General features: G+C 38.7%; 1 protein-coding gene across 5 annotated transcripts in view; it reads left to right on the top strand.

The window, feature by feature from the left end:
- The first annotated feature begins 4,544 nt into the window (after positions 1-4,544).
- trak1a (trafficking protein, kinesin binding 1a) overlaps positions 4,545-21,094 on the top strand; it is a 44,281-nt gene continuing 27,731 nt past the window's right edge. For 2 of the 5 annotated variants that reach the window (XM_042489927.1, XM_042489928.1), the window contains exons 1-2: positions 11,871-12,126; positions 16,481-16,675. In XM_042489927.1, the coding sequence (XP_042345861.1) occupies positions 12,123-12,126; positions 16,481-16,675 (199 nt within the window). In that variant the 5' untranslated portion in view covers positions 11,871-12,122. Of the gene's footprint in view, positions 4,756-11,870; positions 12,127-16,480; positions 16,676-20,187; positions 20,961-21,094 lie in introns of those variants that run through there. The other 3 variants (XM_042489926.1, XM_042489924.1, XM_042489925.1) reach the window with 3 other exon arrangements.

The raw sequence follows: 21,094 nt of genomic DNA, 5'->3' as shown, positions 1-21,094 counted from the left end.
GTATGAATTTTTTCCCCACCCCTAATGTTTTTGTTCTCTTCTTTCCTGAAATGCAAATCCTTTATAGCTACATGGAGCTACAGATAATCCTCAGTGATACAGTAACTTAATAACAAATTAGGTAAATGTAACATGATAGTATAAATTACCAGTACAACAAGAAGTATAAAGAAGCAAGATCATGATTTGACCATATTACAGCAGATGTTTTGTGCTTCAGTCTGTCCTAGGGGAGCCGCTCAGTGCCTAACATTTATAGCAGTGCTATATTTATTCAGTTTTCCAGGATAAAGATTCATTTTCAAACGACTGATTCTCACAGAATGTTGAACAAAGCATAATTGTTACTACAACAAAAAAGGTTATTCTAGCTACTTAAGTCAGTGTCTACAGCTTGTCTGATATTACACCCACAAAATACCAAAAATGTGGTGATCAAGACACAACTGCTACAACTTCACTCTATAGCCTACATTCAATCAATCCACCACTGAATGTCTATTAATTGTGTTTAACATTTGCATGTTTTTCTCGTGTGCATCCATAACTGCATATTTGTGGATGTGTGACAGCATCATGTGATTGCAGCAAATTTCCACATTCATGTATTATTTATTAATTAATGATATTAATAAATAATTTTATTTGAGTTTGTTGTATCAGCTAGACCTCACTCAGGTGGATTTGGCTTTATGCTTAAGTAAAGCTGTATGGCCCTGGGACCCAGGAAGGACATTCAAAATACACTGCAGAGTTTGAAAGTAAAAGTTGGCCTGTTTTAGGTGCCTGATGTATGTTGTTTGTGTACAGATGATAAGGCTTTATGATCTTCAAGTCCCAAGGAGATCAAGTCGAAACACCAAAACAACGAGCTGGACTGGACTCAGTCTCCTAAGGGTTGGTGTCAGTTGTGGACGGAAAGAGTTTTCAGTGCTGAGAATGAGAGGTTTGGGTGGTGCAGCACTGGTTTTCTGTAGGAGCTGAGAATGAATGTCTGTGGTCTGTGTTGTAATATCCATATTGTTACAGTTGAAAGCACAGTCATGAGTAACTGATTAACAGAAGAATGCATTGAGAAATCATCTGTAGGAGGAATACATCATTGTTTGACAGTCTTCTTCTTAACACTGGACTAAACTCGTTGTTGCTTGTGCGCTAATGGACATACAGTATTTTGTGGGGTCATTACAAACAGTTGGGTCGATGGTGATTAGGCTACCTTCCTTGTCTTTTGGATGAATAGGCCTAGTTTTGTCTAACAAAAAAAAAAAACATAGCCAAAAGCATAAAAATAAATAAATAGATGAAAGCTTACTGTACCCTTTCTAGCCATATTGTGTGCCATTGTAAAATTTTATTTTCCAAAATAATCAGTCATGATGCTTGCTAATGTAGGGGGGCTGGACGCAGATCCGGTGGTTGCAACTGGCTCTTCCTGCTCCTTACATCTGCCAAATGTAATCCATGTTTGGACGTGTATCTCCATGCCCTATACCAAGCCTTTTTAACACTGAGATCTCACTATAGAGCCGCTACAAAGGCCCTTCTTTACATCGCCTTTGCATTTTAACACAGAACCAAACTAAAATGGCATCATATCGCTCCTGTGTGTGATTTTAGATTGCATGCTAGCATTGTGGATGCAAAAAAGGCATAACAAGCAAAACATTTAACACAACAGCCATGACCTTTGTGTGACATACAACATGCGTAACAGCAACCCACTCTAAACAATAACAATGACACTACGTGACAATAACAACTATTCACTTTCTCTGTTATATGTCAACTGACCTCCTCCTCTTGCAGGGTAAGGAGCACCCGAATCTCATTGTTTTCCAATTTGTGGACATTCACAACGGCTGTTCTTCTTTGAGTTAGCTGCTAACTGCTGCTAGCTGCTTTTTCAATCTCCTTGCTCTCACATGCATATAATGCCATCAAATCCCCCCCCAATTTCATGATCTTACTTTTATACAGAATAGCGATGTAGCATAAGGGACGGATATTCTCGCCTTGAGCAGGAAGTTTAAAAAGGACTTCGGAAATAAGTTAAATTAGTCAGGAGCACAGCATCTGCCTCTTTGAACCAACACAAAATCAAACTGATAGGCAAGACAAATATAATTGCACTGAAAACATTGGCAACATAAATGTTCACCGCACCAAAACTGCAAAAAAACCTGTCTGAATTGGAATTTTAAGAAAAACAGAAGGAACATGGAAAGCCACACCTTGTCCCCAAGAGGGAGATTGCAGTTGTTCTTGAGCAGCGGCTCAATCAGCCCTTGAAGTCTACCACTTCCTCTAAACTCAACCCAGCCCTGTTATTGTGAGCCCTGCTGGAGGACAGAACAGGGTGGGAATATTGTGACCACAACATATTAAATCCTGGTACTGTTGATCATGGTACTGCTGCACTTTAATTTGGAAATACAGTACTGTTTGGTCAGCATTACTGTAATTGTTATGACATCATTCATTCAGGGTACTGGCTTTTGAAGCATTTTTCTTTAAAGAGCTGCAAAGACTTTCTTCTTCATCAGTCACCTCTTGTGATTCTGAATTAGGTTTGGGGTGTCGGATTAGATTTTCAAATCCCTAAAAATCTTGTTTCTTACTTCTCCAAGCCAGTAACCATCTTTGGACTTTTGTTTCAGTCATCACACAGACTCTATAGAAGAAACATGTCACTGCAGCCTGTCATATGTTCTGCTGTGACTGTATGGTTTGTTGTCATTAGCAACAGTGTTTGGATGTCCCTCAGTCCTAAATAATGGAAACTGTGTGACCTAAATTCTACTTCCCACAAGACACCAGACCTGACTCAATATGTCTAAGAGGAGGCCTGGGTGGAAAAAGAAAGACAAGTGTAGATACATACAGGAGAGAGAAAGATGATACATAGAAAGTACAAAGAATACATAAAGTAGAGAAATGGAAAGAAAACACAGTTGTGTGTGCGAGTCCAGGCGTACATATCAAGCAGCTTGTCTTGAGGGGTTGTGTGTGTGTGTGTGTGTGTGTGTGTATGTATGTGTTTTGAAGAGTTGACTATTTATAGAAACTTAGCCAAGTTCCTCTTCAATGTTGGGCTGACAGCCTGCTGTGCAATATTATCGTGTTGTACTTGTGTCCGCCTTGCAGCTCGTCAGTCATGTTTTTGTATAATTGACGATGTACCTCCCCAAATTCGCTTATTGGTTGTTCTTAATTTTATTGATCGTGGAGTCTCACTGCATATACTGTAGTCAATATAGTGTCCTGCCAAATAATACCAGCATTCTAATATGTTTTTAAAGCTATATTGTACTTACAACTGTACAATCTTTACTGATCTTGAATCATATGCTTCTTTAGATGCACTGTTTCCATTTGATGCTTTAGGTGATTATATTCACTGGCTTCTTATTGCATCCTCTCTGTGTATTTATTTTAGATTCAAAAGTATACTAAGTTAAGAGTTTATCGGGGCACCTTACAACAACATTGTAATAAATTGCATTGGCATTGGAGTTATATTGTGATGTTTTTCTAATATTTTGTCCAGCCCCTTTACGAGTTTGGCAGTAGAGCTGAAATGAGTAGTAGTAGTTTTTTAAGCAAAAGCAATGAAGAATGCCACCTTTTTCCAATACCAAATGAGAGTATTTGCTTTTTTCTTTTGTCACATCCCATCAAAAACGGAATATCTTTAGAATTTAGACAAAGCGAGATATTTCAAGACATCACCTTAGAAGATTGCTAATTTTTATTTTATTTCTTACAGTATAGACTTATGATCAATCTATTAAAACAAAAATATTGGCAGATTAATCAATTATTGCCTTAAAAGTAACAGCAAGCCCACTTAATATCTTTGTGACACATGGTCAACAAACATTATAAGCTTATCAAAGATATGATATATTACAGGGCTTTTGTATTGGATCATTTTAGTTTATACACCTACAGTTTTAAACTACTAACAAGTAAAGCCATGTCTATAATTATTTATACTTAAGCATGTGTTCTGTTTATGAAGCCATCATGCAGATGAGTGTGACACCATTACTATTAATACTATTGCTTGCCCTGGTGTGAGTGAGATATAGAGAGAGGGTTGTTTTAATTAAATCTTATTTCTGCTCCATTATTAGATATGCTGAGGAACATGTTTGCACTCATAAAATAAGTGTGTAAACCAAAGGCTATGATAGATTGTGTTTTATTTTTATGCTTTGCATGTTTGGAATCTTGTTGTATTTTCTATGCATCTTTTTGCATTTAATTACTTGAAAAACATAAACTAAGTCTTCTCTTGTCCTTTGATGTCTCCCCTTTTTCTCATTCAGGTATGCAATAAATAACCTCTGAACATCCAAGTGTGTGGCTCTGGCTCTCCAGCCCTGAACCTGTCCTGCGCCCGAGACATTCTGATCTGTTTTGTCCACTCCATTCCATTAACACACTTGAGGGAAATCTAATTTGGTTTTGTCACATCCCTGTTGTGGCAAGTCCAAGTTTTGTCCATGGCTGGTCATGTTTTAAATCGGTAACCACTCAGCGCCAAGCTGGACCCGAAGACTTCACCTCCCAACACCTGCTCCTCTGCCCCGCCCCCTAAACAGTCTTCTGAACACACAGCGCGACTACATTACCCAGGGCTCCAACTGACTAGCGAAGAGGAGGAAGAGGAGTATGTCAGTGAAGCAAGTCTGCCAGCTGCACTCCAGGAGTTTACAGCCACCTACAGAGATGCAGAGACCATTACTGGTAATGTTGCATGCATACAATATATCTATAGGTAGACAAAAGTTACTGGAATCCATTTGGCAGTGTTAAATCAGCACTGGATGCATAAATATATAATTCAACTGTCAAAAATGCTTTCTTGTTAAACATCCATCAAGTTGCATCATCTGAGTCAATTATATTTATGCATCCAGTGCTGATTTAACACTGCCAAATGGATTCCAGTAACTTTTGTCTACCTATAGATATATTGTATGCATGCAACATTACCAGCCAATCTCTAATGGTTTGGACTACTTCTATTATTACCAATACCATAATATAATAATAATAATAATAATAACAATAATAATAATAATAGTAATAGTAATAGTAATAATAATAGTTCTATTTCTGTGACTGGGAAGAACATTGTGGTTTGAGAAAGATGGCGTGTGATGGTAAGAGAGGCATGTGGAGCTGTGAGAAACTGTCCCTCCATGTGACCTTTTTCATATGTCACATCCTGTCAATAAAGCAGCTCCAGGGGACATCTGCTCTGTGTAAACGCCAGCATGTGAGAGGAGCTCCCAGTGGACTGTCTCTGTCAACTCTTTCAGTCATCACCCCTTCTCCTTTTCTCCCATCGCTCTCTCCAAGGGAGCAGAGGGACTGTGTCTCATCTCCAGTGGTCACAATTTAGCAGTGCTGCAGCCCATCTTCTTTCTCTTTGCAGTCTGCGTAAGCCCGTCTGGAACGAGTATTTGGCAGACGCTTTTAACAACTGAAGTGATAAAAGATTAATGGATATTGATTCATTTTTTTTTTCTTGCAGCCCTAATCTCGCAGCAGTCTAGATTGTCCCAACCTGGAAACAAACACTGAGGACAGGCAAATCTTTCAGCCCAGAGTATTGGGAAAAGCTGACACCAAAACATGGCCATTACACTAACTGACAAGTCCAGCACACCATGTTGTGTCTCTTGTGATGAAACTTCTTAAGTCAACTGTTCAGCGCATCAGTGCTAAGCCTTTGTTTAATACGGCATTTAGGACCCTGAGGGACAGTATGGAAATGGGGCCCAGAGGAAGGGAAAGGGAGCTTAATACAATTTGGCCAAAAGCCACTTCAACAAGCCCATAAGGGTTGCCAAGCACTTGTACAGCACTAGACTAAAGATTCAGCTAAGCAGTGATTGAGACTGTGGTAGTTTCTTACACACAAATAACAGGAAAAGGCCTCTCATATAGTTTCCTGTTGCACACACCGTCCCACCCTATGACCTCAGTTCCTTGTATTATCTGAACACCGACAAGTTCCTTTATAGTCTACCTGATGACATCTAAGGCATTAAGTAATATGGAGCTTCTGATGGACTCTCACCTTTAGCACTTGGAAACTTGGCTCTGTTGTTCATTACACATCTATTCAGTTTCCAAACTGCCCACTCTTTCACATGGCCCTGCTGGGCTGGAGCGTACCCCAGTATACAGTGGGTACGGAAAGTATTCAGACCCCCTTAAATTTTTCACTCTGTTATATTGCAGCCATTTGTGTCACAGCAAAGGGTCTGAATACTTATGACCATGTGATATTTCAGTGATTCTTTTTTAATAAATCTGCAGAAATGTCAACAATTCTGTGTTTTTCTGTCAATATGGGGTGCTGTGTGTACATTAATGAGGAAAAAAATGAACTTAAATGATTTTAGCAATTGGCTGCAATATAACAAAGAGTGAAAAATTGAATACTTTCCGTACCCACTGTACATCAGCCAAGAGCTAGGATACACTCTGGAAAGGTCATCTTTTTTTATCAAAGGGTTAACACATACAGATAGATTATCATTCACAACTACTAATTTAGATTTAACAGTCACCAATTAGAGGAGACCAGAGAACCTGGATTTCCTGTCTTGTTGTCTTAAAGCTGGGGATGTTGTTGACGTTTAGCACAACCATAGTGAAGTTTGCACACATTATAATCTTGCTGATCTGGTACTCGACAGCTACTGCAGCTGGGACGGTGATTAACAGACTTCAGATAGTCATACCCCTTTGCTCTGTTGAAGTTCCCACACCTAATTTTGATCTGTTGATGAGTAAAGTTCTCATCAATAGAAGTGCCTGTTTTTTGGACAAAAACAAATATCTTTAAGAAAAGCTTGCAGGTTATCAATACAATCTGCCATGTTGCTTCTACTCTTTACTTCTGCTGTGCACTGTTCAGTGCCCTCTGTTGATTACATCCTTGACCACAATTGCTCCACAACAAACTGGTGGAAACTCATGCTGGTTCGCTAGATAGAACCAAGGTTACCAATTGTAGTAGGCAACCCCATTAATGCTTCAATGCTATCGTATGGTTTCTTGATTGTAGATTTATTTTCAGCAGCATATCACCAGAGCTTCACAGGGAGAATGTGTCACCAAATGTTGTGGGTAACTTGAAGTGCAGTCCCTGCACTGGGAGGGGGCTCTAACTTTTTTTATGGTCACTGGCTCAGTGCGTTAATGGCTACTTCCTCATGCATGCAAAGGCTTTTAAATGTAGGCTGGGACACAGTCTTTGACCCCATGGGAATTATAGGTTCTGACACATGCGCAGTGGGCCACAGCAAACGGGGCTAGAAAGAAAGGGCTGGTGTCTGCTCAGGTGCTCTTTGGGTGTGCTCGGCCTGTCAGAACTTTTTGGGAATGCTCAATATGGATGGCTAATATACAGGAGAACATTTTCAGATAAAAGCATTTGCTTTTTATGTTTTAATAAATGAAAGAATTGTAATTCCCATATCATTATCTCCATATCATCTCATATCTCTTCCCATATCATTATTTTCGTTTAAAATAATAGTCTGACCCAAGTTTGACTGAAGATGGCATCCTCATTTTCTATGATTGTGCGTCAGCTGTTGAACCTTTCAGCATGTGCAGACCAGACCTTACTACGCTTATACCCAAATGAAATGACCCAGTATGACAATGTCCCAGCCCCCATTTAATGGCCTCGAATCATGCTGCTCAATCATGCTTAGGTAAGCAGGTTGTTGAGTAAAAAGTTAAAGGTGCACTATGTAGTGCAGTATAGTATGGTATAGCGTAGTTAATTTGAGTAGCCCTGCAAAGCTTTCTCAAGCTTATTAGTTCCAATTGTGTTCAAAATGTGTCAGAGAAATTATGCAAGAATGTCTGAGCTTGTTTATACTGTGTTGCGTTATAGTGTAAGCTGATATTTGTTTGTGCTGAAGAATACTAAACTACATTAATAACATTGCATTACAGTCACTGCTACATTTTTCTTTTTCTCTTATGTTAAAACTATATTGAGATTCCTAATTCACATGCGTTGCTCTTTTTTTCTTCCAAAGTTTGACATTGTTTGTCTTTGATCTTTGTTTTTAATGTAGTGTGGTATGGCAATGTTCGGATTTCTCAGAGATTAGTATGTAATAGGTCTGCACAATATAAAAAAAAAACAAACAAATATTTTGACAGATATTGTGATTGCAATACAAGTTGTGATTTTAGCAGAAATGGTAATTTTTGCATGCCATTTTCTCTATTTGTTTTTCTAATGGAAATAATGTTTCTTTTTTTGACAAGCGTTCTCTTAGGTCTGGATATGATTTGAAGGCCGGCCATCTCTGTGGCACCACAGTGCTTCATTTATAACAGCATGTTGTGACAAATTTACCTTTATCAAATAGGACAACTACTGCCATTTGGGTTTTACACTTGGCAATATTGCAGTTTTGATACAAATTCAATTAAATGTGCAGCCCTAGTATGTAGTTGTGTCAAGATTAAAAAAAAAACACTTCTTGATACAACTGTATGATCAGTCAGACAGAACAGGAACACTCAACAGGAACAGGCTGGCAACATGTTAGTGCAACAAACAACAGCATAACAGCTGCATTTTGCAAAATCTGATGGTGAAATGGCATGCTTGGGTAATATCTACTGTAGTTGAGTCATTCAAGGGCAGAAAAGTTGAGCAAGTAAGGTCAGTGCTGCCATCTGCTGGTGTAAAACAATTACTATAACAAACTTAACTTTCTGTTATAATCTGTTGCATTTCAACTTCTTTTTTTAATCTTTATGCACTTCTGTCTCTCACATCCTTCCCTGTCTGTGACATCTCCCTGCTCTAACTCTGTAGTTGAACACTTCCTTGTGGAGAAAAAAGTTGGTGTGGGAGTGTGTATGTGTGTATAATTTCACTAAGTATAGAGGATGAATGAACACAAAGAGCTGAATAGAGAGGCTCACTGCCATGGAGCAGTTCCTGGGCGTGAGGTTAATTCTCCGTGGTTACCAGCCAGCAGTGATGTAAAGAGTTGAGTAACTGTGAAATTATGGGATGCTTGGTGAGGAGGGAGAGATCAGGAGCAACCAGGCAGACAGAGGACTTTGAGTGAGACAGAGGCAATGTTACATAAGTGGTCAAATGAAGTAGAATCCAAATTGCTGAGTGTGCTTCCTGATTCTGATCAAATCATGGCATGCAAAAACATCCATTGTGCTGTAATGTTTAGACCAGAGCTCGTTTCCTCTTCACTGTTTGCATTATCATGCGTGCACAGACAGACAGGAGCCAAGTAACATAAGATGAACCTGTGTGACCCATGGTGTGTGTGGAGAAATGAGCTTTTGTTTGCTATAACAGCCTGTTTGTAAGTGTAGTCATTTAGTAGGGTTGTGAATGAACTTGGCTGTCAGATGTATGCTTCATCTGAGTGTTGCCATGGATACAGTGTTTTTGTACATGAAAAGTCTGAATCATCCTATGTGGGACTGACAGAATGGAGACTGGCTGGCTCCATACTTGACACAAGAGGCTGAACTGCATTAGTTATTGAAGAAACAATTCAAACACGACACAATAATTTTGATTTTAAAAAAAAAGAAGATCTTTTGCCTCTTAATATTACATAATGAAAACACTGACTTTTGTGACAGAGTTTGTGACAAATGCAGCCACATTGATTTCACCCTCAAACAGAGCTGCAGACAAAGCAGGGCACAGTTGTTGCTTGTTTTCCGTCTTTGTTAGTCTGGCCCATGAAAGGGGAGTTGTTGGCATGTGACGTTGTATGTTTACATATCTGATACAGCCACATGTCCTGTCATGTTGATGCCTCCTTACAGCACTTGATTGTTTCCAGCTTTTGTATCATTTTTATTTTACACAACAGGAACTTTTTAATTAAAAAAAAAAAATGTTTCAACTTGTTTGCCAGTTCCTATATTGTATTCCATTTTACACAATTTCTTGTTGTATTATCATACAAAATAGGTCTGATACTTTTACTTACTGGTTAGCTTTAACTAATTGGATGCCAGTGGGATTAAATTAAAATTTCATTAGTTTATATCTACAATGACATCTCCCTACTTTATGTTCAGCTTGCGTATTGTTAACAACCCTACAAAATGTTCAGAAATAAATCACCCAAAAAAATCACACCAAATCAACACCAACTTATACTGATACCCTGAATATCTGATATGTGGAACTGATTCTGGATCAGTTTCTCTGCTGAGGTCAGTTTTTCTCAGTAGCCATGTCCATGTTTACTCTTTATTGACAAACTAACCCATGACCACATCTTGTGCAATCATAAATCACAAAAATCACATGTGCACTACCTCTGCTAGCTGGAACCAAACCACTTGCAGTTTGTACATAAAGGCTGACCAAAAAGCTAAAACTTTTTGGCAAGTTTTTTGTGTAATTTTGAAAAGACAGTACATCATTATCTATTCTATGCAAGTGGTGTAATCAGCACACTAGAAATACTAGAAAATAATTACATAGTTTTTTTCATTGTGCTATTTTTTCCTGTTTAAATTGAGTTTGGTTAGAATTGCATTTGGATTTATTATGGTTGAAAACTACAGCTGCAGTCAAAGTGGACTTGTACCACTGCAGTTCCACTCTGACCATAAGAATAAGTGGTAATTCTTTCTATATAACTTAGCGAGAACAGGAACGACACACATACAGGAGTCAGAAATTGACATTTGAACACCTCAGTAGAGCCTCACACACGTAGACCTCGTAGACTGTCAGTGATATTTGACCACGTTGAGGTACTCTCCTGTATTCCATGTGCTTACCCTCTGTGACCGGCGGTGGCTTTCAACTGCAGCTCGGTCTAATTCTGGACACGGTTGTGCTGCAGCTCCATGAGAACCGCATTGAAATATTTGGTTTGATGGCTCCAATGGAGAAAAAACGGGTTCTAAATTTTAGGGAATTATAGTTTATAGTCAGGCCACTTTTTTATTGACTGTCATGAAAGGTACACTGTCTAGAAATTAGCGTTCACCTGCTCATACAGTGCTCACTTCAAACTGTAAAAAATATATTATTTAGATATTTCAAAAATTAAATCGATGGAAGTGTTTCTAAATGGAGCGGACAGATTGAAAACATCATCGAACCACCAGGAATTCACCTGAATCACTCACAGTGGTGTAAAATTGATCAACGCTAATTTTTGGTTATTTTTCACTAGAATCAGATCGTTCCCTTCCATTTTAGAATAGTAGCTGAAATAGAAAAGCATTTCCAAAATAAAACTCTTTGATCATGGATCCCTACTTGTGAAACACCCTAACCACTTAAAACGGGAAGTGTAGCTGTTAGTCAAGACTTCTATATACAAGCTTAGAAACAAATGTACTTATATCAGATGCCATTCAGAGCCAGACACGCTGGGATCTGTAGGATTACACGAAAACATACTGAGTGGATTTTTGGCAGTTCTTCTGCTGCAGCTTTGCTCGCGTTTTACATGCCATGATTACTGCTAAACTGGGCTAAATCTGCTTCATGCTAAACCTGTTGCTCTGACTGTTAAAGGTGGTTTTGCACTTATTCCCACAGTATCAGGTCTGTCTCCCCACGGAGGAGTTTAATATTGACAAATGGTTAAACAGTCGGAACAGCTTCAGACCTGCTGATTGCTACAGTGTGTTTATACTGAGGCAGGATAGGAAGAGAGAGTGTTTGGTTAGAACAGCTCGAAGGAAGAGTCCAGCTGGTTTTGTTGGCTGTCAGAGTGAGGAAGAGAGAGGGAGGGGGGTTAGAGAGAGAGCCACGGGGCGGTCCATGTAGATATCGTCATTGGCATGTCAGGCATGACGGACCAGTTTGGCTCTAGTCTCTTCTCCTCTTCACTCCTCCCTCCCTCTTTTCCTGTCTTTCTGTCTCTTGCACCAAGTGCCGTCCTCTAAAACTTTTAGCACCCTCTCTCTTGTTCTTCCTGCCTCTCACTCTCCCAACACTCTTTCTCTCTCTCTCCTCTCCGTGTTATTTCTTGCGACCTTGCCCTCTCCTGTTCCAGTGGAAAATGTGATTGGAGGGCAGGAGATTTGGTGGTTGTCGGGCTTCAGGCACCATGAGTGAGTACACTGTGCCCTGCATGGGTTTCTGCCACTTTTGGCTGGTCTTTAGTCAAGTTTGTGATGAGTCTAGCTGAGATCTGGATGGGCAGAATGAGACAGATCTTCTCTCACTGTCCCTATCTCTCGATCTTCACTTTGTTTGTCTCTTTCCATCCGTCTTCCTGTCCATCTGTGAATCAGCTGTTAGGGCTTTTATAGTTAGGAAAGCTTCAGAGACTTGCCTGTTAAGTTGTACCTGAAAATCTAAAACTTTAAGTTTACGTTCCAAATTAAAGGAACTGTTTTTTAAGGGTAAAAGTTTAGAATGAATGAAGAAAGGTCAACTTGACTCTTTAACTATCTTTCAGCCGAGTAGCACTTCAGTTGTCTAATAGATTACAGGAGGCAGCCATGTTGGACACTAGGATTTAAACTTGTCCCATTCCCTTAGCAACATTTTAGCATCATGTATCCAGTCCATGTGCTTGTATACCTTTCTGATCTATGCCGACCTGATTTTGGGTGTCAGTCCAGTGATAGACTACACTTAGTTGAGGTATACATGCATCGTTTAAAGGCAGTAAGCAAGATTTGTTTTAGCACTGGCAGTTCTGCAGTGGTGTAAATCAACTGTGTACATTTACTTAGGACCTTTACTGTTCTAAGCTACTTGTGCCTTACTTGAGTATTTTATTTTCTAATGCTATTGCTCTCTGCAACTCCACATTTCAGAGGTAAATATTTCACTCGCATTTATCTGACAGCTGTAGTTATGAGTTCCGTCCAAGATTAGGGTTTTGAAATCATATAAAATGTGATTGTTACAGGGTAAATTAAGCAACCTGGCAATATATGAAATGATCCAAATTAGCCCTACCTCAGTCTACTACAATATAAAAATGCTGTTTGCATCAATAATAATCCATTAGGACAATAAACAGTTAACACCGACAAAGCCATTTTGGTTTGTAAAGAATGCTTTTACTTCAGTGAGGTTTTGAATGCAGGACATTCTTAGCATTTTTTAAAACGTGGTAATGTTATTTTTTCTCTAAGTTAAAGATCTGAATACTTCTTTCACCCCTGCACGTCTGCTTGATCTGTGTAATTATTATCAGTGTATTTTTACTGTTTAGCCTACAGAATGACCTGGTCTTGATTTTGAAAGTTGTCTGTCAGTCTTTCTGTCCTTCTGACTCTGTGTCCTCTGCACATGTTGCTTTGTTTATTGCTCAGTTGGACAGTGGCCTATTCTTACACATGAACTTGAGCGTACTTTCTCTGGTGACTTCTAGCTGCTGTTAAGGTTTGCACGACCCTGGTGGTTATGTTCTTTGTGACAGCTATATTTGTATTTGAACACTGGACGTAAACTTCTCCTGGTCATATGTCCACCTTGACTGAGCACAAATCTAAATAGAAAGTTTAATAAACTTAAAACTTTACTTTATTTCCACAAGGTGCTCTTTTGACACACTGAGTCAGTAATGGCCGGCAGTAGCCAGGACTCCCTTGAAAGAGATTCTGAATCTCAACCAGACTATTCCAGGTTAAATAATGGTATATAAATAAACATTATGAATGACAAATAACTAAATATTGCAGATATTAGTAGTATAGTATAGTATCAGTATATAAGTTAATAGTTATTACTTTTCTGCTAGATGTAAGTCCCACCTGGCATTTATGGTAGACTGATATATATAAGATATCATGTGATGCAGTTCACAGTCTCAAAGGAGAGCACAGGTCAACAACACACAGCTGACATACAGTCTGTTTACTTTGTACTTGGGACAGTCCTGGTTAACTTTTTTTGCACTCTGTGTAACTTATTTAGCAACAGAGTCTACATTTGACTATTAAATAATATCCAACTAAATGAATACTACAAAAACTACAATAAAATGAAAAATGATCATCTTTGTTTTGCCAAATATGACACACACACACACAGACACACACACAGACACACACACACACACACACACACACACACACATACTTTTTTGCTGTCTCCATTGACCTTTTGTCAGCACACACAGCACAGAAGGGTTTGTGCTATAATTATCCTCATCCATGTCCTATCAAGACTCATTTTAGGAGCTGAAGTGCGTTGGTCATATTTCATATTAGTGCAGGGTAGAAATTTTAGGATTCTCCAGCAACATCCCCATCTGGATCGGGTTTGTGCAAATATTATTCTGGTCCATTTAGAATTATGTTCAAACAATTTTTTATTATTATTTGAAACATCCCGAGAGATGACATTAAACTTAATATGAGTCTTGGTTTTACAGGAGCATTTAAACAAAACAGAGATCTGGTGTGTTGTATTCATAAAAGTAGTGATTTAGTTTGGGATTTAACACCACTGATTATGTGCTTTGTGATCAAATTGAGACAAAAAAGATACAAATACATGATGGTTGAGAACAAAGAAAAGATGGAGCTTTTTTTTGTCTCTAAAAAAAAGAGCGTTAACATGAGAAGAACATTCATATCAGATGCATGAACACCCAAACTAGACAATAATAAGAATCATCACACTATTCTTTACAGATTAGTAAAAACTTCAATTCATGGTAAAATGTCCCTTTTTTAGTGGTATGAACTGGTAACCAGGACTTACCTCTGTGTTGAAACCTCATTGGCTGTGCTTGCTGAATGATTCACCAGCTGTTGTGTGTGTGTGTGTGTGTGTGTGTGTGTGTGTGTGTGTGTGTGTGTGTGTGTGTGTGTGTTATGGTGTTTCCCCTTTTTCAGCACAGTCCGTCATTCAGTCTGGATTAGCAAACTGTGAGAGACAGCATTGTTAGAGAGACAGACAGAAGGAGAGACAGACAGCAGAGGAGAGCGGGAGAGACAGAAATAGTGGGAGACAGGAAAACAAAGGGCATTATTTTTTACTGTTATGTTCAATCTCTTTTACTGTCAATGTAATGTTGTAATGTTGTTGTAATGTTGCTGTCCAAGACCTATTTAATTCCACATTTCCGTAGAAAACCTTAATTCTGTGTGTGAACAGAGAGAATGTGCAGTCGTAGAGTCCTAAATGGATGCCTCTTTTAATAGCACACTAAAGTGATGTGAGAACAGAGAGGCACATAGCTGAAAGCTTAGGTAAGATTATTTGGTTTTCCACAGCAGCACACAAAGTGGCTCTCTGGTTGACTCAGTGGTTTCAGTAGGAGGCTGCTGTTGACTTTGTTAAGGAGATGCAGACAGTTTGTAGACCGGTTTAGCTGCTGTGTCTTGTGATGCATTAATGATTTCAGTTTGGTTTTTTAAAATAATTTTACCTAACAGGGAGTAAATTATTCTAGCAGAAACTGTTTGATTACTGGAAACTGTAGATGTACTCTGTAGTTTTACTTAGCTGAGAATGTTTGACTTTTGGGTAGTAATAGGTCTAAATAATATGGAGTGATTGCCAGTGTTGGGAATGTTATTTTTGAAATGTAATAGGTTCAAGGTTACTAGTTACCCTGTTGAGAATAAGTTACGTAACTGTTTTAATTACTTCATCAAAGTAATGTTACTTATTACATTTGATTACAGAGCAATAAAGCTGAAAAGACATAAAAACTATTTATTAATTATTATTAAATTTTGCCCTCAAATTTGTCTCAACGGCTTTGCCTAGAGAAGCCATTACTGCACAGCAAAAGGATGTAAAGCAACAGAATAAATGTTTTACTCAACATAGAAACTTTTTACTGAAAAGCTTTTTTTTCATATGTAACACCTTTGTAAACATTTCAATTAGTAATTATTTTTATTAGTAATTACAATTTGATTATGTAATTTAAGTGCATTTTTTTTCCTCATTAAATGTAATGGATTACAATTATATTTATTTTGTAATTTTATTATTGTAATAAGTTACATGCAAATAGTTACTCGCAAACACTGCTGATTGCAGCCAGTAATGGATAAGGTTGTGGTACAGCACATAGGATTCTTTTTTTGGGTTTTTTTGCAATCCACAATAACTATAGGGGATGAACTGTACAGCCCCAATCCAATTAAACATTTAATTAATTTAAATAGAGGTGCAAATTGACACAAATTCTGCACATTGTATTTAAGGAGTTGTGGTTAGTTCCTCTTTTTACCACCAGAGGGCGTCCTATACTTTCAACTCTGATGGACTGTTAAAATGTTTTGTTGGGATGCATTATATACGAGGAGAGAAAATGTTACAAATACCCAGAGATGACATTTTGGCACTCCCCCAATAATAAATCTTCATCTTTTCTGAGGGTAATATTTTTTCCCACTGCCAATAGTTAATGCCTAGTTATCATGTGTTAAAAATGTTTCGTCAAAGCAGAAATACTGAACAGTGTCTGTCTGTCTCTCTGTGCAGATGTGTGTAACAGTACTGACCTGCCGGAGCTTGAGATTATCAGTCTATTGGAGGAACAGCTGCCCGTCTACAAGCTGAGGGCTGACACTATCTTCGGCTACGACCAAGATGACTGGCTGCACACGCCACTGGTGGACTCCGACTCTGCCCTCGACCTGACGACTGAACAGATAGAGGAGACCCTCAAATACTTTTGTAAGTTCATCACATACATTTTAGGTGATTTGGTGTTAAAATACAGCATACAACTTTCATCTAAATGTGATAGTGATATTTGTTAAAGAAAGAATTAGACTTTATAATACCAAAACGTAACTCTGTTGAAGCACACTCCGTCTGCGCCCTTCTCAAATAATATCAGACCAAACTCATGTCAACAACAAGGGACAAACTAGTAGAGTTTTAGATTTAAACATCAGGAAACTGCTTTTGGATAGTCACAATGAGGATTTTACCCTTTAACACCTGGATTGACATCAGCTTGGTTGTTCTGCATTCAGACACTTTTCAGAAAGCCATTTAAACCTAAGAACGTTTGGATTCCTTTTAAAGACATGGGGGAAAAAGTAATGAGTAACTTGGCTAGAAATGTCCCACAAATTGCAAAACAAAATGTTATTTAAAAAAAAAGGTGGCAAGGGAGGATTATATTATAAAAAAAGGAGAAAAAATTCCAGAAAATTAAAATTCTAAAATTATGTTACAGAATTCTTTCTTTTTTTTTTTTTTTTTTTTAATCTTTTCTTAACTTTTTTATTTATTTATTTATTACAAATTTCTCGCTAATATTTGGGCCATTTCTTGCTAAGCTGCTCATTGCCTTCTTCCCATGTTTCTGAAAGAAATCCAGCTAATATTGCTTAGGGTTCAAAGGGTTACGATTAAGAAGGTGAGAGATTTCAGATTTATTCTGACCTTGAGTGAGTTGCAATTGGAGAAAGAGAGACATGGCCATCTGCCTATCAGTGCTGGTGCAACAGCTGACCCTGGTTACCACAACAAACACTTGATATGTCGCTCTCTCTGCCAGTTGATGTTGTGCTTTCTCTTGCACTCAGTCCGCTGTTGTATCCATGCACGTGTCTGCTCTCGTCTTATCAAACTAAGAGCTGCCTTGTGGTTGATGGCCACGCCAGTTGTGAACCACACACACCCACTTGTACACAATTGGAAGCAAATAAAAACACACAAGCTCACTTAAAACACGTGCACACACGGCACACGGCAAGCCAAGGGAACGTTAAATGGGTTTTCTCACCATCAATAATTTAGTTGTAATTCTTGTCAGCTTGAAAAGTGACTAAGGGTAAAAAAAAGTCTAAAAATAGATCAAGCGTCTTATAAATAGGGTTAACTGAGAGCTGTAACTTTACCTTGTTGCCCTGTGCTGACACGGTCACTTTGGCCTTGACATTCATCATAGCCGGCCAGGCTAAGTGTCAATGACAAGGTCTTTTTACGTAAGAAACAGTACAAGACATTCTGCCATGGGTGTTTTGATAACAAACTGTACATCAGCTGTATGCTCCACAGATTTTTTCCCAGTTAACCTCATCTTGGAGTCATGGTGCTTCTCATTATTGCCTCTAACAGATGGCTAGGTAGCAGCACCCTGAGGGCTTGAAGGAGCAGGGATGGATTATATTGTTTCACTGGAGCTGTGTACTGTTATTTTTTCTGCCATATGTTCATCTTTACGTGGAGCTTCTCTGGTTAAAATGTGTAAAAGCATTATGAATCACAGGGGTGTTTATTGATTTATTTAAGTATGTAACCTGCTGCATGAGGAGGAGGACATGTTTGAAGAGGCGATGACATTGAGGCAGCTGACCAATACAGAGCCTCTTCATGTTGTGATGACATCACACCCACTTGTCTCACTCAACAGAGGAGACGGGTTGTCTCATTGGTAGATGTTCCTCTAGCCATCCTAGCTATAATGTAGCTGGTGATCAGTGTTGACAACCATAGGAAAAATTACATGTATTTATAAATAGTACTTAGTTAGTATTATTTATTTATTTTATTGGTGCAACTGCAACTGCAACTGCAGATTTACCCCAAACCGTGGACCCAAGATTTACATGATTCCCACACATTTTCATGGGAAAAATTTCAAAACTTTTTAAAAAAATTTTTAGTTATCCATAATATTTTCTCCTTGCCACATTTGCCCAGAATTTTTAAAAACTAACCATTTTCAAACTCTAATCAAATAATAAAGTAAGTTTTTCTTAGGAGAGGTATATGTAAGTGAACAGGTACATGAGGGTATGAGTGCATGTATGTAGATATGTATGCATGTGCATATGTATCTATGTGTATATGTTAGTGTGTATATGTGTATGCATCTCTCTCTCTCTCTCTCTATCTCTCTCTCTCTCTCGCTACAAATATATATATATATATATATATATAGTGGTATAATTTTTAAAAACTCCATAAAATGATTGTCAAAAAAAGTAAAGAAAATATAATTTCAGCAAGAGAGCATGAAGGGAGAGAAGAAATGCAAGAAGAAACAAGGAAACTTATGTGATGGTTTAGTTATGTCATCAGCTTTTATACACGCAACAACTTTCCCTGACTTTAAACTTTCAGTTATCTTTACTAATTCCATTACTTTCCCAGGCCTAGAAGATGTGATTGAAATTCCATGACCTTTTCAGGTTAAAGGTATACCAAGCAGGAGTTCCCTCAAAAAACAATGTAGAGACCGATACAAATGTAATCCCTCTCAGACATCACTAATCTTTACTTTACTTTAACTGGTCCGACAATGCTACATAGTATGCCTTTAATGATAATTTTCCATTTTTAAGCAATGTTGTTATTTTTCCAAAATATGGAGATATATGTCATTATCTGGGGTAGTGGCCATATACAGTATGTATTGGTATACAGTAATGACAAATGAACTGTAACTGAATCTATTATGGGGAGAAATATAACCTCACTATACCTTACATGAAAAATGCAAAGTTGGCTGAAGCTGCATTTTTAGACATCATAAAGGCCTGTAATTAAAGCCCACTTGCTTCCAGTAAGCACCAGTTTGTGAGTCTGCCTTTAGCCTGATAGCTATTGGCTGAGGCCTTGTGTTAGCTTCATGCTGCAAATATTAGAGTGTATTGAGCTACACCTAATTTTTCCATAATATGCATCATGGCAGTCTTGGTTAGCACTTGCAGGCTGGATGACATTGAATTTAGCTCACATTGTCATAGAAATGTATCGTATTTTTGCATTTTGCTTTTACTCTGAGGACACATCATTGCTCTGTCTGCCATGCACCGCGCACGTGCTTATCTCATCCCTCCCCAGCTAAAATGACCAATCCCCGAATACCTATTGTGTTCATTCATTTTGGGCAAGCCACGTCACCTCTTCCAACACTGCACTGCTTTCCTGCTTTTCTATGCTATGCTGCTCAGCGTCAGGCATAGAGAGTCTGAGCCTGTTGCTATAGCAACCTCACAGAAGGACAAAGTAGAGGAGAGGAGGGGGGCTATACACATACATACAAAAGGAGGGTGGGAGCAAGCTAGTGATACTGCTCCCTGTGATTGGCTGATAGGTATCCTCTAACCCCGCCCACCCCACTGTGTCATGATTATCATCATCTCTGCTGCAAAACCCGTGACTGCTGCTGCTTGCTCTCTCTCACTCTCTGATTCTCTGTGTTTATTGAGTCATGGTCAGAGATACGGTGGTGCATGAGTAGATCTCGTGCTTTCACTGCGCTAGGGATGTTACAAAAAAGAAGACTACGGTTATGATATGACCTTAGAAAGCCTTGGCCTGAGGATGGGCTGCCAGGGGCGCAGGAAGATGAATTGACAGGAAGCTATAAATGGATGGAGACATGAGCAGATAGAATTTGGCACATTTGCTGAAGCTTTGGAGGGACTGAGGAAAACTAATGGACAGAAAAGAAAGAAGACAGACAAAAGGACAGAGCGACAGTAAAGAATGTCAGATTCCAACTGACACATTTTGCTGAATCAATGAGGAATTAGCGATGGATAAAAGGACATTAAAGTGACTGTTTTTTCTGCTGACAATTGATGACGCAAGTAACGGCTCTGTGGGATGACACGCAGAAACGGCTACAAATATGGAGCATAACACGCTGACAGTTTGCTGTTAATGAGTGTGGGACAGGAAGGACATATGATAATAATGGGCAGACTGTCACTAATAATGACTGTGTGCCAGCTGGTAATTGCTAAGCATGCTGGGATAGCAGAACTGGCCACTGAGTAACGGACACAGTCAGTAACTAGTAAGACCCTAGCGGCAACTGGTTGTCTCAAAGCATGCTGGGACATCAGGTTTCCCAGATATGTAACACCTAAGTATGCCGGGACTTTGGAAACAACACAGCTGATGATGAACAGACGAGGACAGGTCAGAGGTCGGAGGTTTGTCAAGGCAGACTACTATGAACTGGACTGGTACTATGAGGAGTGTACTGATGGTAAGATGACAGTTTTATGTTGTGACATCTAATTCTTGAAGAGCTGACACAGACTACTGATGGCGCTGACTGCCTGTTGGATAGTTTAACTCCTTTGTAGGAATTGTGTGATACAGTAGTATAACAGTAATAAC

The sequence above is a fragment of the Plectropomus leopardus genome, chromosome 7, assembly GCF_008729295.1.
Source record: "Plectropomus leopardus isolate mb chromosome 7, YSFRI_Pleo_2.0, whole genome shotgun sequence".
NCBI lineage: Eukaryota > Metazoa > Chordata > Actinopteri > Perciformes > Serranidae > Plectropomus > Plectropomus leopardus.
This window is presented reverse-complemented; position numbering and strand designations above follow the sequence as displayed.